This window comes from Chiloscyllium plagiosum, chromosome 3 (genome assembly GCF_004010195.1).
Source record: "Chiloscyllium plagiosum isolate BGI_BamShark_2017 chromosome 3, ASM401019v2, whole genome shotgun sequence".
Classification (NCBI taxonomy): Eukaryota; Metazoa; Chordata; class Chondrichthyes; order Orectolobiformes; family Hemiscylliidae; genus Chiloscyllium; species Chiloscyllium plagiosum.
The window spans coordinates 73,757,760-73,774,551 of record NC_057712.1 but is presented as its reverse complement, the minus strand read 5'-3'; the positions used below and the strand labels follow the sequence as shown (position 1 = coordinate 73,774,551).

The window sequence follows — 16,792 nt, the reverse complement described above, 5'->3', positions numbered from 1 at the left end:
ATTATTCACTTTTCCAACCCATCATACAACCTTTAGTGATTTATGTATATATGTTCCAAGGTAGATCCTTCTGAAGAAGTGTCACTGAACCCAAAACATTAACTCTGCTTTCTTTCCACTGATGTTCCCAGATCTGCTGAGTTTGTCCATTAGTTTGTGTTTTCATTTCAGATTTTGGCATCCACAGTTCTTTGTCTTATTTTATTGCTGTATTCCAACATTGCCTTCAGACTGCATCCATTATTCCATATTGCCTTTCCTCTTTGTCATTATCGAAATCTATCACTTCATATTTGTCTCAATGAAGTTCCATCTGCCACAGGCCTGCTCAGCCCACCATCATGAGGTCCATCACTGTACTCCTCGCATTTCATAACATTCACAAGTTTTGTGGTATGCGCAGAGTTTGAAATTGAGCACATCTAAGTGTCATGGACAAAATTTTGTTCCCTTTACTATCTCTTATCAGAAGCTTTATAAGAGGTGAATGTTTTCTTACCCTGACAGTGTGGATTCCAAATTAAATATTTTCTGCAAGAAGCTTTTATGAGTTTAAAAAAAAGGTTATTTATTCACATACCCTAACCCCAAAAATAACATATTTCACACATTCATCTCACTCACACATCTCACTCACATCCAGTGCAGTGTTGGTCTGAGGCAATGGTCGGGCTCGAATGGTACTGGTTTGAGTCGGTGGACTGGTCCATATTCGAGAACTCAGTGGCCAACCCACTCTGCACAATGATCTGTCCATTGCTCTTGATGTGGTCTCCAGTATATTGGGGGATAGGACGCTGACTTGCAGAGCAATTTAGGGAACATCCCTGGGACACACACACCAAACAACCCCACCACCCTGTGGCCAACCACTTCAACTCCCTCTCCCACTCCCCCAAGGACATGCAAGTCCTGGGCCTCCTCCACCGCCAAATCAAAGCCACCCGAGAACTGGAGGAAGAACGCCTCATCTTCTGCCTTGGGATCCTTTAACCACACAGCATCAACCTTCACTGGTTTCCAAATCTCTGTTCCTCCCACCTAATCCCAGATCCGAACCTCTTGAGCTGTCTTACCTGTTCATCTTCCTCCTCACCTATCTGCTCCACCCTCTCCACTGACCTATCACAGTTATCCCCACTGCATCCACCTATCACCATCCCACCTATCTTCCTCCCTGCCTCACCACCACCCCCACTTATCGCTCAGCCTCCTTCCCCCTCCACATTCCTGATGAAGTGCTGATGCCCAAAACGTTGACTCTCCTGCTCCTCAGTTGCTGCCCACCCTGCTGTGCTTTTCCAGTGCCACACTTTTTGACCACTACATGTCATAGCAGGCTAAAAAGCAAAATTGAACAGAATTGCAGGCAACAGTGCATCTATACCTGACAAACTGAATGAATTCTACGCTCGCTTTGAACAGAAGGTCAATGAAATGATGTCACCTATCCCAACAGCCTTTGGGGCACGTGTTCCCACAGTTACCGCCACAAACATTAGGTTGACCTTTGTGAGAGTGAACCCATGGAAAGTCCCCAGCCGTGCACGCAGATCCTGTGTGGATCAGCTGGCGCGAGTATTCGCTTTAATTTGTCCTTACTACGACCTGAAGTCCCCACCTGCTTCAAGAAGACCATTATCATCCCAGTTCCAAAGAAAAATCATGCAGTGCGCCTCAATGAATACTACCCAGTGGCTCTGACCTCCACAGTCATGAAATGCTTCGAGAGGTTAGTCATGGCTGACATCAACTCCAGCCTCACAGATTGCCTTGATCCTTTGCAGTTTGCCTACTGGTGCAACAGGTCCACTGCTGACTCAATCTGCCTGTCCCTACTCTCATTCCTGGAACATCTGGATAACAAGGCTACCTACAACAGGCTCCTACTTATTGAACACCGTTCCGCCTTCAACGTCACAACTCCAAACAAACTCATCTCTACACTCTGAAACCTAGAACTCTGCTTTCCCCATAACTGGATCCTTGACCTCCTGACCCATAAAACACAATCAGTAAGAATAGACAACAACACATCCTTCACCATAATCCTCGACACTGGTGCCCAGCAAGACTGTGTACTCAGTCATCTACTACATTCCTCACATATGTACAACTGTGGCCAAATTCCACCCCAACTTTATTTACAAGTTTGCCAGCGACACCACTGTTGCAGGTTGGATCTCAAACGACAGTGAAACAGAATACAGGAAAGGCGTTGAGTGCTCAGCAGCATGGTGTAAACGCAACAATCTCTGCATCAACATCAGCAAAATGAAGGAGCTGGTCATTGACTTCAGGAAGTGGAGTAGAGGGCACATCCCTGCCTGCATCAATGGTGCTGAGGTGCAAATGGTCAAAAGCGTCAATTCCTGGAAGTGATGATCACCAACAATATGTCCTGGTCCACTCACGTTGATGTGAGAATTAAGAAGGTACAAGCACATCTCTACTTCCTCAGGAGACTAAGGAAATTGGACATGTCCACAAGCACTCTTACCAATTTTTATGAATGCACCATAAAATGCATCCAATCTGAATGCATCACAGAGTGGTCTGACAGCTGCTCTTCCTAAGACTGCGAGCAACTGCAGAGAGTTGTGAACACGGCTCAGTCCATTTACTGACTCCATCGATACTTCCTCCTCCTAGGGAAAGCAACCAACATAATCAAAGACCCCTTACACCCGTGTTATAGTCTCTTCTGCCCTCTTCCATTGGGCAGAAGATCTACAAGTTTGAAAATACGTACAACCAGATTCAAGAACCACTTCTTACCCATTGTTATCAGGCTTTTGAACAGACCTCTCAAATGTTAATGTTGCTTCTCGCTCTCTGTGCACCTTCTCTGCAGCTGTAACAGTATGTTCTGCACTCTGTTCTGCTAGGAGAAAGTGAGGACTGCAGATGCTGGAGATCAGAGCTGAAAATGTGTTGCTGGAAAAGCACAGCAGGTCAGGCAGCATCCAAGGAGCAGGAGAATCGACGTTTCGGGCATGAGCCCTTCTTCAGGAAGGGCTCATGTTCTGCTACCCTGATATGCTTTGTTTGGTATTATCAGCCCGTATAGCAAGCAAAGCAACATTTTTCACTGTATCTTGTTACGTGTGACAACAATAAATCAGCCAAGCAATCACTAGTGGCACACAGGGCCAACCATGTGTACCATTTACAATATGCAGTCCAGCAATGCATCAAGGATTCTAAGACAGCACCCCTAACAAGGAAACTAAAATTGCACATAGTCAAAATGCAATCTCATTGCATTTACCCAGTTATACCCTGTATAACTGAAGTTTGGCATTGTTACTTTTGTGTTCAATTCCTCTCATAATAAATCCCTCTCATTCCATTAGGCTTCTTAATTACTTACTGTATTTGCATACAAACATTTGTGACAAGAACATCTAAATTCCTTTGCAACAATCTACATCCTGTTTTGAAAGTTTAACATCTTTAGAGTTTGAGACAGTTATTGCCTTGGTGTTTGAAAGATCCATTAAATGAATAATGCCATTTTGGATTAGCTTCAGAAAAGGATGTTCATTGAACATCAGCCTGCAATCTCCCTTTGGTTAATTCCTAAGATGGGAATGGTTTCAATTCACAGAAGAAGTCAGGTGTCTCTCAGGTTGTCACAATTTTCAATTATTTGTGTTCACTGTTAAAGTATAAATTATTGACTGACAGTCCAAAATATATTGGTATATGACAATGGATATGAATATAGATCTAAAGAACAGCGATCTTAGATGAAGCCCTGGAAACTGTCAAAGTCTATCATCCTTCAATCCAAAAAATAATTATTAAACACCACTCTGTTTACTTTCACTCAGCCAAATTCATACCTAGACCATCACTGTTCATAGAGTCATAGAGATGTACAGCATGGAAACAGATCCTTCGATCTAACCCGTCCATGCCAACCAGATATCCCAACCCAATCAAGTCCCACCTGCCAGCATCCGACCCATATCCCTCCAAACCCTTACTATTCATATACCCATTCAAATTCCTCTTAAATGTTGCAATCGTACCAGCCTCCACCACTTCCTCTGGGCAGCTCATTCCATACCGGACCACCCTCTGTGTGAAAACGTTGCCCGTTAGTTCTCTTTTATATCTTTTGCCTTTCACCCTAAACCTATGCCCTCTAGTTCTGGACTCCCTGACCCCAGGGAAAAGACTTTGCCTATTTACCCTATCCATGCCCCTCATGATTTGGAGATGCCGGTGTTGGACTGGGGTGTACAAAGTTAAAAATCACACAACACCAGGTTAGAGTCCAACAGATTTAATTGGAAGCACACTAGCTTTCGGAGCGACACTCCTTCATCAGGTGAGCGTCGCTCCGAAAGCTAGTGTGCTTCCAATTAAACCTGTTGGACTATAACCTGGTGTTGTGTGCTTTTTAACTTTGTATGCCCGTCATAATTTTGTAAACCTCTATAAGGTTACCCCTTAGCCTCTGATGCTCCAGGGAAAACAGCCCTAGTCTGTTCAGCCTTTCCCAATAGCTCAAATCCTCCAATCCTGGCAACATCCTTGTAAATCTTTTCTGAACCCTTTCAAGTTTCACAACATCTTTCCAATAGGAAGGAGACCAGAATTGCACGCAATATTCCAACAGTAGCCTAACCAATGACCTGTACAACCGCAACATGACCTCCCAACTCCTGTACTCAATACTCTGACCAAAAAGGAAAGGACACCAAGCGCCTTCTTCACTCTCCTATCTACCTGTGACTCCACTTTTAAGGAGCTATGAACCTGCACTCCAAGGTCTCTTTGTTCAGCAACACTTCCTAGGACCTTACCATTAAGTGTATAAATCCTGCTAAGATTTACTTTCCCAAAATGCATATTCCCTGGACTTCACCTGTGTTCAGAAATCTGTGATGAAGTCTGTATATGCCATATCAACCACATTACCCTCAACAACCCTGTTATCTCCGTTACCTCCTCAAAAAACTCAATGATCAAATTGAGTCATTATGGCACAGAAGGAGATCATTCAGCCTATTGATACTAAAATCAAATTAGATAAACTTAATTTAACAAATCCAGTCTGGCTTTTCTTAATATATTCATGTGTCCAAGTGATTGTTGACTTTTTCCAGGATCCTTGCTTTTAAAACATTTCCGATCATCAAAGTTAAACTAAAATAAAAACAAAGTGCTGAAGAAACTGAGCAAGTCTTCTGCATCTGTGGAGAGAGAAACAGAGTTAATATTTCAGGTCCAATATGACTGTCTTCAAAACTGAACAATGTTAGAAAATATATTTTTTAAATACTTTAGACAGAGGCAGAGGTCCAACATGACTCTTTTTTCAGTCATCCTGCTCACTTGACTCACTTACTTTCTAAGAACCAGATCCAGTAATGCTTCCTTCCTCATAAGATGAGAAACAAACGTATCAAGAATGTATTCCTGAACTTCTTCAGAAACCCTTTCTCTTCTTTGTACATGATTATTATTCTAATTGTTATTTGGATAATTAAAGTCTCCCATTAAAGCTACTCTGTGGCTCTTGCAACTCTACAATTTTCATACAAATGTATTCCGCTTTATGTTTTCCAAAATTTGGTGGCCTCTGGAATACATCCAGTGATGCAATATTGAATCTATTGTTTCTTCACTCTAACTAAATAGATTCTATCCCTGAGCTCTCAAGAACATTGTCATTCAAGCACTGTTGGATTCTCCTAATTGATACATATACATCTCCTTTCTTCTCTGTCTTTCTTGAACAAATTGTATCCAGGAATATTTAGTATGCTGACCTGTCGTTTTTGAGCCAAGTCTCTAATGCCACATATCTAAGTGGCTTTGCAGCTCATCAACCTCATAAATGCCTTTACCATTCTGTCTTAAACATGCACAGTTGAAAATTTATTCAGTTGCAAGAAGGACACCTCAGTGATGCAATTCAAGAGATCACCATCCAATTGAGGATCTTTGACTGTCTTTTCCTGGTGAAGAATTAGTGATAGTACCATGTACTAGACCCTTAGATCAGCATTTCACTTTGTTCCCCAAGTTACCATCTCTCTGCATTGGACCATGACCGCATCCACTTGCCAATATCCTGAAAGAGAAGTCCTCCAAAACTAAATATTTCACTGTGCCCTTTTACAAAAACAATTGCAAATCCAGAAAGTAATTAAGGAAGCTGAGAGAATGCTATTCTTAATTACAAGAGGAATTCAACACAGAAATAAGGATGTTATACTTAAAACAGCCGAAGTCAATTGGTGAGATCATATTTCAAATACTTTATGCAGCTTTGGTCTGCTTATTTAAGGAAAGATGTAAATGTATTGAACTGTGATTCAGAGCCAGAATGTACATCTGAAATTCTTGGATTGTCTGAAAGGTTAGTCTAGATTTCTTTTCATTGAAGTTTATAAGAATGAAAGATGACTTGATTGAAGTAAATATGATCCTGAACAGGATAAGTTGGATGTGGATTATACAAGAACCAGGGGCACTTTGTAAAATTAGGAGTCAGCCTTTAAGCACAGAACTTCAGGAAGCAGGATCACTGAATAGTTTTAAGGTGCAAGTAGACAGATTTTTGTTAGACAAGGGAATCACAGGTTGTCAGGGTTAGATAGCACTATGGAGTTCGAAACACAAATAGACCAACTTTGATTTTGCTAATGGTGGGCAAACGTGAGGGGCTGAATGACCTTCTTTTGCTCCAAATTTTTGTATTTATATGTCCTGGCAATAGTACAAACAATATTCAAGTAATCACCATTGTGTTTTCTAATAGCGCCTGTATTGTGGGTGCTTTTTGCCTGGCCCATTGCTTTTAATCAGTATTAACCCAATGGCTAAGAAAATGTTGCTGTCTTCCAGTGAGGGTGACTGCATGCTGACCTCAATAAAATCTAGATCTTGTGAGCACCACCTTCTTCTGTGTTGCAGCATTCTAGAATAGCTGGCTAACAAGCAACAGCAAGCATATTGAAGGAGCATGCTAGACTTATCCATCATGGACTCATTGCCACTTCAATGGGATAGAATCCCAACAGTCCTCGTGATATGTTGAAGTACAAGTTGTTGGACTGTATGACTCTTTAAACACAACTATGGTGGGACTGTGGCAAGAGAATCAAAGGTTGTCGGGCATAGATGGGAATGTGAAGTTTTGATGGCATCAAACTGGGCTTGCATAGCAATTGATAGAGACTTTATGATCTCAGTCTGAGCTTCCACAACCACATTCAGACATTGGATGGCTTTTGTTTGTGTTGGTTGTCAAATGCTGAATCACAACAAGGGTCTTCAAGTGCAGCAACGAGGTTGGGCACCACTTCCAAATTCTGTGTGAAGGTCTGTGCTGTACTGAAACTGGAACTTTTTTTGTTCCTGGACATGGTAAGAAACTCTCTGGCATGTCTGCCAATTCAGTTCCATTTCTGTGTGCCATAGTGAAGTGGAGTACAGAAAGACTGAAGAATTACTTAAGTCAAAGTTATGTACTTCAAGTTAGTTTTGCATTATTTATATACCATTAATGACAAAAACACAGTACTATCCCACTTGACAGTATAATATAACATCAAGTGAACTACTTGCCTTGGTTTATGGAACTTAGCTTTTGGTGTGGCCTGAAAACAGAAGTTCTGGACAGTTTTTTTAAAATCAGGTCTTGAACAGCTCGTGGTCAGTTAACAAGGAGACTAGGATTTTAAAGTCATAGGCCTCCTTTTGAGAATGGTTTTCTTGCCCTAGTGAAAATATAAAAGTACCTTGCAAAATCAGACAGATTTACCTTTTCCAGAACCTGTAAGCATATGATACTTTTATCCTGTTGTAAATTCAATTGTAGGTGACAATTCTGAGTCTGTTCTGACAGAAATATGAAGTGATTTATAACAAGTTAATCCCTTCACACTGTGTCTCTGGGAAAACGATTAGAGACAAGTAAAATAAATGTTCCATTCAGACTAAATTACTTCTGGGATTCCATATAAATTTAGATGGCTGAGCAAGTCTTTTCATATGATGGATAGAACAATTAAAACCTTTCTTCAGAGATATCTGGAATTAATGTTGAAAGGTTGATAGTCCACAGGTTTGTGGAGGAGGTTGGTCTTTTTGATTCTAGGTTATGTTAGTTAGCGACACTGCTGATCTTTGTTAGCTTAGCACTCCTCAGAAATGTTGTACTGATAGCGGTGCTTTTTTCACACTTTCAGTCAAAGGAAGTGGGTGTCATTGGCTGGGCCAGCATTTATTTCCCATCCCTATTTGTCATTGAGAAGGGGTGGTGAGCTTCATTCCCTTGCTGTTCTATCAGCTCACTTACCTTCAGCGACTGGTGGATGAGGAAGCCCAGGTTTCATTGCATGTTTCCCTCTCTCAATTTATAGCCATTAAGATAATCATCTGCCTCCCTGATTTTGCTACCAAAATGGATAACCTCGCATTTGTCCACATTATTGTGCATCTGTCATGCATTTGCACACTCAGTCAGCCCGTCCAAATCACACTGAAGCATCTCTGCATCCTCCTCATAGCTCATTCATCTGCAGATTCTGAAAGATTTGCTGTCACATGTGCCTCTGGCCTTCAAATCAGATCTGTGTCTGGCTCTGCGATATTAGTTGAGCTAGGATTTAACAGCTCCCTCCTATCTTGATCTCTTGTAAAATAATCCACATAAATAATTTTATTGGGAGGCAGCATTATTCCTATTGTCATAAATGAAGTGAAACATTTCAAGTATACTAAAGCTATGTAACACAGTATATTAGTCTTGGAAGTTCCTGTAATAAAGCTGTTAGGCTTCTATTGGCAGTTGCCTACAGTGGCATGATTGATAGATGAATCCCACCAAAAGGGTTATTATTAGTGTTCCATTCATCCATCATTCCTCCAACTTGTCCTTGAGCTAAATAATAGTTGAGATGATGGCCTTTAATAAGAAGTTATTGTATGCAGTTCACCAATTATTGTTTACAACCTTTTTATCTTCTTTCCTACTCTCCTGGAAGACATTGATAGAAAAGATTCAGAGATTGAATCATCTTGACTTTGAATTGAACTTGTGTTGTAAAATGGATTTGTATTGTATTTTGTTCCATATGTGTGGCAGGAAATTGTATAGATTGTAAATAGTATAACCCAATTAATGCATATGTTACAAATGCAGAATTAAACATTTTAAAAGCTGGTCTTCGAAAATCCAATTAGTTTCTGTTCTGTGTGTTGTTTTTCAGCGCAAGCAGTGTTGTGTGTGTGGGTGGGGAAGTCACATTGAAAGCTGATTATGGTACATTATATTCTAGTACTGATTATACAGTGCTTTGTGCTCAAAGTTAGCTGTTAAGCAAAAAGGATTACTTTTACTTTAGATTAAAGTGCTAAGTTTGTAAGAAAAAGAAACAACTACAAGTTATGACTTAGGCCATATTGAAGTAATCATTATTTTATAAGTTTATATTAAAGTGGTCGTATATACTGGTCACATAAATGTAAAGGTTCTGGATTTTATGTGCCACCATGTTTCCACCAAGAATCCAGGTAGCGTTAATTTTTTACCTGCCTAGAGGAGAATGAAGCCTTATTAATATCATTGATCGGGCCTTATTTAAAACCCAACGCCCAATGTCCAACCTGTAGAGGGCAGGAGGGCATCAAAAAAAAAAATCAGGCTTCTGGAGGATAACCAATGGTGCAAAGTAGAGAAAGGTTTTTGTGCTGGCAAAAGTGTGTGTGTGTGTGTTTATATTGAAGGGGGAGGTGAAGGTGGCAAGCACATCTGGAGTAAGGAAGCTTGAGCTTTCCTTGTGTGGCATAGAGAAGCAGAAGAATCAAACTAAATTTTAAAATCCTGAGAAAACATTTCAAACGTTTCCAAAATTTTATGCACTGACTTTCAAATATAGATAAAGAAAACAGGTAGAAGTATGCTATTCTGCGCCTTGAATTTGCTCCACCATCCAATAAGATCATGGCGTAACTAACTGTGGCCTCAACTTCACATCCCAACTTAATCCTAACTTTTGACTCCCTTGTTAGTCAAGAACCTGTCTACATCTGTCTTTTAAAAATTCAAAGACTGTGCCTGCACTGCTGTCTGAATCTGAGAATTCCATAGACTCCCAACTCTCTAAGAGAAAAGAAAATCTCCTCACCTGCATTTTAACGGGGTGACACCTTATTTTTAAACTGTAATCCCTAGTTCTGGTCTCTCCCATAAGGGAAAACATCTTTTAAAAATCCATCCTGTAAAATCCTCTCAGGGCATATATCTGAATAGGATCACCTCTTATTATTCTAAGGTCCAAAGGATACAGGTCGAGCCTGCCCAATCTTTCCCACAATGGACCTCACTGCCCCACTCCAGGTGTCATTTACATAAACCTTCTCTGAACTGCTTCTAATGTATAGATCTCAACCCCTTGGGAGAGGGGTCCCTCGGTTCCACAATCAGTCAAATAATCAACAGGAATGCAGTCTGCTTCAGCAAGTTTTAACAATTTATTATGATGCTGGGTATGGGTTATCCAGCAGCACCGAGGTTAAACTCCCCTGTGTATTCTGGAAAAGCTATGCAAATACACTTAGAACAAGACAATTTTTAAAATGTTTCTTAAGAAATAGTACTGCCTTAATTACAGAATAAATCCAATAAACTGTAATAAGTGACATAATGGATAGCAGGTTAACCTAATGATATTTCCTGAAAATCAAAGTCGTTTACTACACATTTATCACTTTCCACCTGCATTTCAAGGTTAACTAAAATAGTTAGTAATGTCCTATCTAGCTTAGTTAATTTCATGCTGTGAAGCGTCCATTGTTCTGCTTTATCTTAAATTCAATTAGCTCAGCAATGTGGGAATGCAGCCTGAAGCCATTTTGAACACAGTGTTAATTTGCAATTTAAAGCCATTTTGTTATGTTACTTTATATTAAGAAGCTATTTTGTGGTTAATAAAAGCATGCATAAAAATGATTATTCCTGACAACGGTTTAATTCCAGATTTTAGATCCTCAATGCAGTGATGTCCTTTCTTAAATAGGATGTCTAAACCTGTACACAATATTCTAAGATACACTGTCACAATGGTCTCTACAGCTATTGCAAAATTTCTCATCCATTTGCCTTCCTAATCTCTAAACTGTACCTGTGTGCTAACTTTATACAATTCATGTGCCAGGCCTCTCAGATCCCTGTGAGTCTCAGAATTCTGTAATCTCTTTCCAGCTAAATAGTATGCTGTTTTTCTGTTCTTCCTGTCACAGTGGATATTTCCCTCAACAGTTTTCCCTCAACATACTGTATCTGCAAATTTTTGCCACTAAAAATCTATGTATATCCCTTTGCAGAATTCTATATACTCTTCACAACTTATTTTCCTAGCTATCTTTGTGTCTTCAGAAAATTCAGTAATTGTATGGTTAGTTCCTTCATTCAATTTATAAATATAACATGGTACGCCAGCACTGATCCCTGTACTAGTCCACTTGTTACAGCTTGCCAACTTAAAAAGTACCCATTTATTTCTATTCTGTTTTGTGTTAGCTACTCTCTATCTGTCCTGTTGTGTTACTACCCACATCACAAGTGCTTATTTTGTAACCTTTCATGTCTCAAATAACTTCTGGAAATCTAAAATATGCTGCAGCGAGAAGTTTCCTTTTATGCACCTTGTTTGTTACTTCCTTAAAAAAAATCCAGGAAGTGAGTCAAACATGATTTCCCTTTCACAAAACCATGTTGACCTTGCTTTGTTGCCATTGGATTTTCTACATGCCTCATTAATCCTCCTTAATAAAAGATTCCAGTATTTACCCTATGACACAGGTTGCTCCACCTGGCCTTTAGTTTCTGTCTGTCTAGAGGAGTCACGTTTATTATTTTCTAAACTGATGAGACTTTTCAAAATCTAAGATATTTTGGAGAGTTAAAACCAATACATCAACTAGCTCCGCAGCCATTTCTAAACCCTAGATGATGCCCATTAGGACCTAGGGACTTTTATACTTTTATTCTAAACGTTTTTTTCAGTACCCTGTGCTTGTTGAATGTAATTATTTTAAGTTTCTCCCCTGAATTTATCTGCTATTCATCTCCATTACTCCCAGCATTTAGTATCTCCAAATATATTATAATCAGATGTAAATTGCAAAAATATATACATCACATAGAGTTTTTTTCCATTATTTGCATCTGAAACACAGGTACTGAAAAGTTATTGGTTAATCCTGGCATCCAGCCTTGTGAGGAAAGTTAGATTATGAATGATTTTGTTAAAGATCCTATTTTCTTTCCAGCTTCCTCCGATGCTGACAGCTGGATTTTGTGCTGCTGGCCGCTGCTCTGTTGACCACTGCTCAGGCAGCTTCTCAGCACAGAGCAATGGGTTTTGTCTTAATCATACAAATTGACTTTAAGTAAAATATTTTTGCTAGAAAGCGCATGACCATGACAAGGCACAGCTGACATTATCTGTAAGTGTGCAGAAATTCACAATGGCATTTTTCAACCTGCCTGGCAGAAAACTGACAGAACCAGTTGACGTCCCTATTTTATAATCTGCTTGATCTCCTGAGAGAAAGAACATGTGATTGTAGTTTTAGAGCTTTTGGTTGGATTTTTAGACAGACTAGACAGCAAGAAACTGATCCCAATGGCAGAACCACAGGACACCCTTTTAAAGTGATTGACAAGATAACCAAAAGCAACCTGAGGAAACAAAATTCTTAAGAGGTGAATGCTTGAGGGTGTTGTGGAACCAGATTCAATAATAACATTCCTTCAAAAGGGAATTGGATAAGCACTCAAGGAGAGAAAATTTGTAGGTTTACAGGCAAGAAAGAGCAGGGGAGGGGATGGGAGGGGATGATTGGTGGGACTAAGTGAGTTGCCCATAAGACCATAAGACATAGGAGTGGAAGTAAGGCCATTCGGCCCATCGAGTCCACTCCGCCATTCAATCATGGCCCTTGCAGAGGTATGACACATTCACAATGGAAACTATTCTATGATTCTCATTTAAATTCCCTCTTGGTTAGTTCCTCCTTTCTAGCCCACCTGCCTCACTGAGGATTCTTCAATTTGAGTGGTGGAAGAGCCTTACTGCTATTTGAAGTGTGCAAAATGCCATACATCCCTGCAGAGGGCAGTAGAATTCACATTAACACCAGACGACTTGGGGTCTCCACACAAGCCCATTGAAAATCTTTGGGAGACTGTGTGTGAGATGAATAGCTATTCCTTTGTTCCACTTAGTAAAATCCACACGATTATTTTCGAAAGCAGCATAGGGAAACTTCACCTGGAATTTCTGTGTGGAATCTCCAGCAGCAAATCGGCAGAACTCCTAGTGAAATGAACTTCCCTGTGTAAAATGAATGTGATCTCCTGTTCAAACTAAGTCTAGGAGAAAACTATAGAGTTCAGATCTTTTATTACTTTAATCATTTGTGCATTGAAATATTGTTAGTGATTTGGAATTTGTGGGAAAATGGCTCTTCCTTTCTAATTTGAGATGTGTTAATGCCTATTGATTCCATCTTATTGGTCTTTTCATTCCTGCATTTGTGCAGGTACTCATTCAGGGTGACCAGCAGCAGACCATATCATGATGTATATTGCATTTTATGTAATATAGAGAATACTAATGATTCTTTCATGATCATTGAGGACATCAGGGAATACAATATTAGTCAATAGCTGAATTCAACATTGTGTAAAACAACAATGGAATTAAGAAGGAAAGATATGTTTTCAGTATATGAAAGGTAGTTTAACTGTAATGTAAGTATAGGTTAACAACTTCAATTGCATTTACCAGGCCCAAAAGTTGCAGCCATATTGAATAATAAAATAAATGCCACGACTTCACGCTTTGTCAATGCCAAGTCTATCAATGTGGCTATAGCAGTCTTTTAAAGAACAGGACAACTCAAATTACAGCTTTTGGATTTCCATCTTTAATGGTGTCTCTACATATTCTGGAAATTACTGAATTATTTACACACAGTAACTAAGTAAGTTAGGCATTATTCTCAATGCAAAATCTGCGTGATATATTCAAACAATTGTGAGTAACAACAAACAGTTACTAGAAGTTTATGACCAGTCATTTGTTTCAGATCTAAGATTTATTGCACAGTTTCTTGGAGCTCAACTATAGATTTTTGGAAGAGCTTCAAATTCCACGGTTGAACTTATAGAAAATTAAACTTTTCAAAGTGATCAACTGTTTAATGATGTTAGAATGAAATTGAAATAACAACATGCATCCTTGGATTTGATGTTGATTTTCAGTTTCACTTGATGAAGTATTGAAGTATTGTTGCATTTTATACTTCTGATTTACTTTTCCAAGGGCAAGTTTGCACTAATTTTCTTTTTGAGTGAAGTAGAAAATTATGAATCATTTTAACTTTATTTTTGTTACAGGGCTATAATGGAACATAAGGAACTGCTAAAGGTACCGTGGGATTGGCAGATAGGTGAGAATTTATCTTTCATATCTGTTATCCAGGAGTAGTAATTCATTTAGTTTTGTTGGTTAAGGTTGAAAGTATGATGAGTGAATAAAACAAAAGATGGTTGTCGGATGTGATGAGGTGAGAGAATTGTAGTCCTTCTACTGTCCTCTTATATTCCTCTCAAATCTGTGCATATTCGTTAAGCTGGCACCTGCACTATCTGTTCCACTTGGGTTTCTTGTAGTCAATGACTCACCACTCACTGATCCTGACTTTACAGTAACCTCTAAAGTTTGCACCGGGCCAGGATCTGAGCTAGTAGTTCTGGGAGTGTCTGATCAAGTGACTGTGCTATTTCATCAGTAATGCCATGCTGTCTTCCTCCTGCATGGTTTGCATACCTGAAAGCAATAAGTCAGAAGTGTACATTGGGCTAAGGAAAAGAGAGCCATGATCACATCACCAAACAGCAGAATCAGAGTGAGGTGGGAGTTGAGAAGGGCCACACTGCAGTACCAGGTCATCATTCCAAATGTTCTCTGTGACAGCCTCTCTCATAGCTGGATTTATTTTACAGAGAGTCATTTCCTCCATAGCATTCTAAAGATACAGGCATTCTCATCCCCACCCCTTCTGCTGTGCCAAGTGAAAGGGGAGGAGCAGCAGCAATTGTGTTATTTGGTATTTGAGTGATTATGGCTCCCATAGCTGAGTCTTTAAAGCCAGTGAGAGGTAGATGTGAGCGATTATCATTGGAGGGGGATATCCTTTGGAGAAATCAGGTACCCTTTGGAATTGTCAAAACTTGCTTAAATGAATATACAAAGTGGATGCACTTAATCTCATTAACTTTATTGGAACTCTCAACAGACTTGTAAAAATCAACTGTCTAAACGAGCTGTCAATCTGCCAAGCATCTAATAGACTTGCTCTGAAACCAGGCATTTTCAAAAAACTGTTTCTACTTCATTAAATTGACATACACTTGAGGGTGTGTATTACATAGTTACTGCAACATTACTGATTTCACAACCATTCGTTATTTCATAGGGTGCCTGCAACTTTGCTGTCTATTGACAGCAACAAGTGGAAAAGGATGTGTTGATGTAGGACCATGAAATCTAAACCCCTCTAATTATAGGGTATTATGCAGTTGAAATAAATGTGTATTGTCATAAGTCATTATTTAGTTGAAGGAATGCAAATCTATGAAATGGTTTTATTTTATGAGTTACAGTGTCTTTCTCATAGTAGTTCAGTCTGCAATAGACTCTTAGTTTATATAAGTTTGCTTACCTCATCTCTGCATAGTCACGTGTCCTGCCCATGGCGGGTACTGGGTGAACTGAAATGGTAACTGTAAGGACAGAAGGTGATATGCATTGGGTATAGATTGGCCTTATTTGAAACTAAATTAGCAAAGGATCTGCAGAGTGAGTAGATAGGTATAGGGTGCCATGGTGAAAATGGGGAACTTGAGGGTAGGTGGGAGAATGAGATGACACAGGTTGGCATGGAGGATGTGAGAGAAATGTGTGAGGATGGGAAATAGGGGGATGCTCAGGCTAATTTTTCTTTTGTTTTTAAACTATAGACCAAGTTCTGGATCATCATGGTAGCTGCTCCTGTCAGTTTGCCTATGCACCCAGTAGTCTCCTCAGTTCTTCTGGAATCATCTCCGTTCCCCAACTTCTAATATGGATTGCATCCCTAGGTCAAAAAAAGATCAGGGCAATTATTTTTAAAGGCAAGGTTCACAGGGTCAGGAATTCTTACAATGCTGTGCATTTGACCAGAGATCAAAAATCTGGGCCTTAGTCTCTCTCTCTCTTTCTCCATATTCACATCCACAGGACTTATATATTTGAACTTAGAAGCGCTGTATTTGATCTGGTGCTCCATTTATTTTGTTTCTAATTGCAGACAATTGAACACTGGCAGTCACCAGCAGTGGCTTTTCATTCACTGCAACTTTCCTTTAAAAAGGATGGTTTGCCTTTAAGATCTAGAAGCATGACGAAACATGTGCTAGCCCTGTAAACATGATCATGGGTCACTCATGGCTGAAGATACAATCAATTCAATAAAAAGGCAGGATACCTGCTTTAATGGGACCAAGTGTGGGTAGGTCATGATCCCCATGGCTAAAAATACAGGTAGTTCTCATATAAAGCATGTTTCAGCAACGTAATTTGGCTAACATTGCTGAAGAATTAGGGAATGGTATTTTCGAGATTGCTTGCCTCTGTTCACAATAGTGCAATGCCAGCTGTGATCGTTTTGCACGCTTCGTTCTGCTCATGCACCAATGTCAGCTGCCATCAGA

At 39.7% G+C, this 16,792-nt stretch overlaps 1 protein-coding gene across 1 annotated transcript in view; it reads left to right on the top strand.

Annotated features, from left to right (window-relative positions):
- slc35f1 (solute carrier family 35 member F1) overlaps positions 1 to 16,792 on the top strand; it is a 295,120-nt gene that overhangs the window by 236,421 nt on the left and 41,907 nt on the right. Inside the window, exon 6 of the mRNA XM_043684483.1 lies at positions 14,435 to 14,487. Within this exon, the coding sequence (XP_043540418.1) occupies positions 14,435 to 14,487 (53 nt within the window). The remainder of the gene's footprint in view (positions 1 to 14,434; positions 14,488 to 16,792) is intronic.